We start from the raw sequence: 7576 nt of genomic DNA, 5'->3' as shown, positions 1-7576 counted from the left end.
TAGTAGGTTCCCATTGGACCTTTGTTTAGTTTGCTCTAGTAGGTTCCCATTGGACCTTTGTTTAGTTTGCTCAGCTTTTGGACTGTTTGTGATAACAAGATGACTACAAGTGCCAGGCGATCATCTTGGATTTTGAAAGTTAAAGTCTGTTAAAGTAATAAAAATAATTACACAAGTATCAAAGAAACTTTGTATGTTAGGTGTGATTTAGAGTCGGAGATAAACAACTAAAAGGCAAAGTTTATTTATCAGCTCTGTGATAACCTAAAACATGTAAGTTCTGCTTCTGTTGTAATAGACACTTTGCATCATACTGCAGCATCATGATGGAACCTTATCTCTGTTCTGTTAATGAGAATTTCCTTCAATACGTCATAATCTGTAATCAGAACAAGCATTTACTGTATGCTTAGGTTATAGTCTATAAGTTATTGATAACGGATCGGCTGAAATAATTTTGATAAAATCTGGTTAGTAGAATTCCTAGGCCAAGTGGACTCAATTTTGACTTGCCTGGCACAAAGTGAATGAGGTGAAGGTAATGAGATATCTAATTTTTGGCTTGTGTTCCTAGTTTTGATCAGGGTTATTGTGTTGATGTAGGCTTTTATAAATAATTTTCTTTTAATGTATAGAGATATTCACTTTTTTTTTTCAGAGATTCAAAAAGGACATTGATAAATATTTTGGTGAAGATGGCAGAAAGCTTGTTGGAATGAAGCTGAAGGTAATTATTTCATTATGTAACAAATTAATGTAATACATTATGCCCGCCACAACTTTCGTTTGTGGGGGTATATATGAATCTCCCTGTTCGTCCATCCGACTGTCCGTGCTTCTGTCCATGATCCTTGTAAGTGCAACTCCTCTTAAACCGTCAGTTGGATTTTCATTGTGTCAAGTTATTAAAAAATACACCACAAACATGGAGATGTGCATGGAGAAAGGAATTTGTGATTCAAACAGTTTTCTAAGAGTTATGGCCCTTGAAACTCAAATTTTCTGCTCCAGAAACCTTGTAAGTGCAATACCTCCTTAACTGTTTGGTGGTTGTTTTTGTAACTTGCTGCAGTAAAACTACATCATTGGTAGAAAGATGTGCATGAAGAAGGAATTTTTTTATTTAATTATTTTTCCATTAGTTATGGTCCTTGAAACTTTCATTTCTGCTCTAGAAACAAGTGTGAGCACAAGCGAGCGTATATCTTTGTGAGCTCTCTCACAGATTCTCTAGTTAATTCGAAGACAAGTACAGTGAACAATCACTCCAGGAACTCTAATAGAAGATCCCATATACAGGAACTGTGATAGTATAGACAAAGGAACTGAAAGTATAGACAAAGGAACTGTGATAGTATAGACAAAGGAACTGTGATAGTATAGACAAAGGAACTGAAAGTATAGACAAAGGAACTGTGACAGTATAGACAAAGGAACTGTGATAGTATAGACAAAGGAACTGTGATAGTATAGACAAAGGAACTGTGATAGTATAGACAAAGGAACTGAGATAGTATAGACAAAGGAACTGAAAGTATAGACAAAGGAACTGTGATAGTATAGACAAAGGAACTGTGATAGTATAGACAAAGGAACTGTGATAGTATAGACAAAGGAACTGTGATAGTATAGACAAAGGAACTGTGATAGTATAGACAAAGGAACTGTGATAGTATAGACAAAGGAACTGTGATAGTATAGACAAAGGAACTGTGATAGTATAGACAAAGGAACTGTGATAGTATAGACAAAGGAACTGTGATAGTATAGACAAAGGAACTGTGATAGTATAGACAAAGGAACTGTGATAGTATAGACAAAGGAACTGTGATAGTATAGACAAAGGAACTGTGATAGTATAGACAAAGGAACTGTGATAGTATAGACAAAGGAACTGTGATAGTATAGACAAAGGAACTGTGATAGTATAGACAAAGGAACTGTGATAGTATAGACAAAGGAACTGTGATAGTATAGACAAAGGAACTGTGATAGTATAGACAAAGGAACTGTGATAGTATAGACAAAGGAACTGTGATAGTATAGACAAAGGAACTGTGATAGTATAGACAAAGGAACTGTGATAGTATAGACAAAGGAACTGTGATAGTATAGACAAAGGAACTGTGATAGTATAGACAAAGGAACTGTGATAGTATAGACAAAGGAACTGTGATAGTATAGACAAAGGAACTGTGATAGTATAGACAAAGGAACTGTGATAGTATAGACAAAGGAACTGTGATAGTATAGACAAAGGAACTGTGATAGTATAGACAAAGGAACTGTGATAGTATAGACAAAGGAACTGTGATAGTATAGACAAAGGAACTGTGATAGTATAGACAAAGGAACTGTGATAGTATAGACAAAGGAACTGTGATAGTATAGACAAAGGAACTGTGATAGTATAGACAAAGGAACTGTGATAGTATAGACAAAGGAACTGTGATAGTATAGACAAAGGAACTGTGATAGTATAGACAAAGGAACTGTGATAGTATAGACAAAGGAACTGTGATAGTATAGACAAAGGAACTGTGATAGTATAGACAAAGGAACTGTGATAGTATAGACAAAGGAACTGTGATAGTATAGACAAAGGAACTGTGATAGTATAGACAAAGGAACTGTGATAGTATAGACAAAGGAACTGTGATAGTATAGACAAAGGAACTGTGATAGTATAGACAAAGGAACTGTGATAGTATAGACAAAGGAACTGTGATAGTATAGACAAAGGAACTGTGATAGTATAGACAAAGGAACTGTGATAGTATAGACAAAGGAACTGTGATAGTATAGACAAAGGAACTGTGATAGTATAGACAAAGGAACTGTGATAGTATAGACAAAGGAACTGTGATAGTATAGACAAAGGAACTGTGATAGTATAGACAAAGGAACTGTGATAGTATAGACAAAGGAACTGTGATAGTATAGACAAAGGAACTGTGATAGTATAGACAAAGGAACTGTGATAGTATAGACAAAGGAACTGTGATAGTATAGACAAAGGAACTGTGATAGTATAGACAAAGGAACTGTGATAGTATAGACAAAGGAACTGTGATAGTATAGACAAAGGAACTGTGATAGTATAGACAAAGGAACTGTGATAGTATAGACAAAGGAACTGTGATAGTATAGACAAAGGAACTGTGATAGTATAGACAAAGGAACTGTGATAGTATAGACAAAGGAACTGTGATAGTATAGACAAAGGAACTGTGATAGTATAGACAAAGGAACTGTGATAGTATAGACAAAGGAACTGTGATAGTATAGACAAAGGAACTGTGATAGTATAGACAAAGGAACTGTGATAGTATAGACAAAGGAACTGTGATAGTATAGACAAAGGAACTGTGATAGTATAGACAAAGGAACTGTGATAGTATAGACAAAGGAACTGTGATAGTATAGACAAAGGAACTGTGACAATATAGATAAAGGAACTGTAATAGTATAGACAAAGGAACTGATAGTATAGACAAAGGAACTGATAGTATAGACAAAGAATCTGTCAGTTATGCTATAAACTAATCTGCAAACTTAACGCTCTTTCTAGTGATATAGATCATTTTACAATTGGTTCAGTAAGAATGAAGGTAATATTTTGCCACAAAATGGTGGCTACACATCTTGATGAAATAAAATGGTAAACAATGTAAGAAAATAATTCTATCATATGTAAATCAAATGGGATAGAAATATCCCATCCTTGGTACATAATTTGGTTAAAAATAAAATCCCATGAAACATTTCTATTCTACATATACATGTGATAGAATTTGATGTACAGTAAGTTATATTCCAAGTACACAATGTCATATAAACACTTGTGACATCCTAGGGATACCATACCGTGACATCCTAGGGATACCATACCGTGACATCCTAGGGATACCATACCGACGTTTTGTCTGAAAGTTTGAATCCTCTATGAAATAGTATTTTGTATGTGTTTGATGCTGAACTAGATTGAAATATCATTGGAATTAAGTAATTTTTTATTTAATTTTTGGACTAAACTTCAGCTTCTAATCAATTAAAGTTTAATGAAACTTTCCATTGATGAAGGACTTCTTTGGGATATTCCGTAAGCTTGGTGAGGATATGGACCATGAGGTGAGGGGGATACCTAAGAACCCAAGACTGATCCCTCCAGCCTCACTCAAGGAGTACTGTAAGTGGATGGTGGACTTTAACCCCAACACAGAGGGCAACAACTTGGAGATTCCAGGTAATGTAAAAAAACAGAACTATAATTTTCAGAGCGCAATTTTCTTGTAAAATATGTAATTTAGATTTAAAGTTATCCAACTTGAAGGATGATATTTACTTGATTAATTCAAACCAGGAAAGGAACACTACTTAGTTATTTCACTACAGGTGAAGACTAAAGATTCATACTATTACCCCACTGTTAGGGCACTATAAGCTTATTATTAGCTTGCCTTGTCTGAAGGACCAAGGTGAGCTTATGTTGTACCGTGGTGTCTGTCTGTCATTTGTTCGTCAGCAATTCGTTCAAATGTCTTCATCTGATAAACCGTTGATTGGAACTTAAGTGGTGGGGATTCAAAATTGTACAAATGGTGGAGCTGACACCCTGGGGGCTGAGAGGCGGGCAAAAATGGTAGTTTGGCTATATTGCTTATATATGTGTAATTGCTTATCATGAAGATTTAAGATACACATATGCTACCAGTACCAGCTCTTATCCTTGGATCTTATTTACAATACTACTTTTAATGAGAAATTTTACACTGATTACTTAAATATCCAGGTAAGTGATACAGGTCCTCTGGGCCTGTTGTTAGTTTCCAACTAGTACTACAGGATGGGAATATAGGTTGACTCTGTCAGTCAGTGTGACATTTTGTTCTGGGCATATCTTATTATCTCTGTCACATATGATTTCCAAATGTTGTATACCAGCTTAACAAAGGGTAGCAGTGTCTTTCAAACTATAATACTGAATGCCAAATGGTTTTCTTTATAAAGAATTCCATGTCATTCATGCTGATGATACATTTTTGTTTCACAATGCTGATGTTGCGTATTAAATAACATAATAATAAATCTTGCTGTGTCCCTACAGGACAGTATACCGGTCTGACAAAGCCTCTTCCTGAGTACCATGTCAAGATTGCTGGCTTTGACCAAAGGGTGAGTGCTGTGTAGACAAGTCTTTGGATTTTTGCACTTTCTTTTACATACATGTTTAAAGACTGTTTTTGCTGCCTTTATATTGGAATCAGTAATTGACCCCAATCCAAATGCAATTTACTTATTCTTTTCCCGAATCAAGTCTAAAATTCCCAAAATGGCATAGATTTCATGAAACTGAAAAATATTGTCATGTTGTATTGATCCAGGAAATTATCACCTATTATCACCTACGCTTTTAACCATCTCCACAGGGTTGCTACTTCACTTTAAAAACACACTGATAATTGTCAACTTGTTAAGCTTCTGTCTGATGAAGTGTTAGGCAGTGAGCAGGAACAAAGCATTGTTTTTCTATTGGTAGGAATAATTACCCAAAAAAATCAAAAATGGAAAAAGGGCAGTTTGGGCATAAAGCAGATATCAGATTTCTGTCAATGGTAAATTATGATGATACCGATGAAATTGACAGTTCTGGTGCTGACAATGTCAATGATATTCACCAAGATGACAGTGATACCATTTCCCTCAAGTGCATCAACTTTACCTTATTTTACCATTCTGTTCATTTAGAAGTATCATACGTTAACAACATGGCAAGTTTTTCTCAATGCACAATTTAAAAAAAGATCCCAAAACAGCCAGGAAAAACACTGAAAGAGAAGATGTTATCCATGTCTTATAGCAGATAAAGGGCAGATGTTATCCATGTCTTATATAGCAGATAAAGGGAAGATGTTATCCATGTCTTATAGCAGATAAAGGGAAGATGTTATCCATGTCTTATAGCAGATAAAGGGAAGACCTATAGAGGCTAACAAGGTATATCTAGATGTAATTTTACCCCCGCTATGAAGTTGGCCACCTTAATGATGAAGAAAAACAGGTAATTGATTATAATCCTTGATAGAAGGTCACCTCATTGAAGAAGGAAACAAGGTTTTTGAAAAAGTACTATGGATTGATTAGCATCCTTGATTAAAGTCATAGTGCTACATATGTATTTGTGTCTCGGAAGATGAAGTTCACGATTATATTAACAGGTTCTGGTGATGTCATCCATGAGGAAGCCAAAGCGTGTAGTTATTCGTGGTAATGACGAGAAGGAATACCCATATCTTGTGAAGGGAGGTGAAGATTTGCGGCAGGACCAGCGCATAGAACAGCTCTTCTTCCTGATGAACCAGGTGTTTGAACGGGATCCCGCCTGTAGACAGCGTAAACTTAACCTCAGGACTTACCAAGTCATCCCTATGACTCCAAAGTAACTAGTCCTTTGTAACAATCAGCAGATGTGCTCAAGCAATTTTTGTGTGTGTGTGACTTTTTAGCCCACCACCATCTGATGGTGGGCTATTCAAATCACCCTGCGTTCGTGGTCCGTCGTCCATCCTTAAACAATTCTTGTTATCGGTATTTCTCAAGAAGTACCAGAGGCATCTTTCTCAAATTTTATATGTAGGTTCCCCTTGGTCCTTAGCTGTGCAGGGCAACTTTTGAGACTGATCGGATAAACAACAGGGCCGACAGGAAGCCATCTTGGATTTTGATAGTGAAAGTTTAATCGCTATTTCTCGGGAAGTACCAAAGGGATCTTTCTCAAATTTGATATGTAGGTTTCCCTTGGTCCTTAGCTGTGCAGGGCAGCTTTTGAGACTGATCGGATAAACAACATGGCCGACAGGCAGCTATCTTGGATTTTGATAGTGAAAGTTTGTTATCACTATTTCTCTGGAAGTAATAAAGGGATCTTTCTCAAATTTTATATGTAGGTTTCCCTTGTTCCCTAGCTGTGCAGTGCAACTTTTGAGTCTGATCAGATAAATAACATGGCCGATAGGCAGCCATCTTGGATTTTGATAGTGAAAGTTTGTTATCGCTATTTCTCGGGAAGTACCAGAGGCATCTTTCTCAAATTTTATATGTAGGTTTCCCTTGTTCCCTTGTTGTTGCAGCAGTGCCTAAAATGGACGGTCACCTGCTCACCAATGGCGGTTAAAGTCTTGCTCGAGCGACCAAAAGTTGTCAAAAGTGAGGTAGTCACTGGCCCAACAAAAATAGTTTGGGGGACTGTCGAAAAATTAATGAATAAAAGAAATTATAGTCCCTTCCACATTAACTGGGGGGCAGCACATTTTTCAGTTGTCATTACTTTGATTTGAATCGAACTGTCTGTGATTTAGAAAATGTGTTAGAAAAAAAAAATCAGATTTTCTATATAAATACTGCCAGGGTGTCTTCTTTGAGGTGCGAGTTTTGTGTGTTTCATTTTGGGAAGACCTGAATGGAGTGGATCATGTCAGGTTTTAACTAGGGATGAAGAATTAAAAATATAATGTTTTATTCTGTTTAACATATTACAAACATTGTCATGTTATGTGTAATTTAAATGTGCTGAAGC

At 36.1% G+C, this 7576-nt stretch overlaps 1 protein-coding gene across 1 annotated transcript in view; it reads left to right on the top strand.

Annotated features, from left to right (window-relative positions):
• The window catches only part of LOC110461426 (DNA-dependent protein kinase catalytic subunit-like), a 105055-nt gene that overhangs the window by 93514 nt on the left and 3965 nt on the right, over positions 1–7576 (top strand). The window contains exons 82-85 of the mRNA XM_021514871.1: positions 659–727; positions 4084–4246; positions 5108–5175; positions 6219–6439. Coding sequence (XP_021370546.1) covers positions 659–727; positions 4084–4246; positions 5108–5175; positions 6219–6439 — 521 coding nt within the window. The remainder of the gene's footprint in view (positions 1–658; positions 728–4083; positions 4247–5107; positions 5176–6218; positions 6440–7576) is intronic.

The sequence above is a fragment of the Mizuhopecten yessoensis genome, unplaced genomic scaffold (assembly GCF_002113885.1).
Source record: "Mizuhopecten yessoensis strain PY_sf001 unplaced genomic scaffold, ASM211388v2 scaffold10619, whole genome shotgun sequence".
In the NCBI taxonomy this organism is placed as follows: Eukaryota; Metazoa; Mollusca; class Bivalvia; order Pectinida; family Pectinidae; genus Mizuhopecten; species Mizuhopecten yessoensis.
This window is presented reverse-complemented; position numbering and strand designations above follow the sequence as displayed.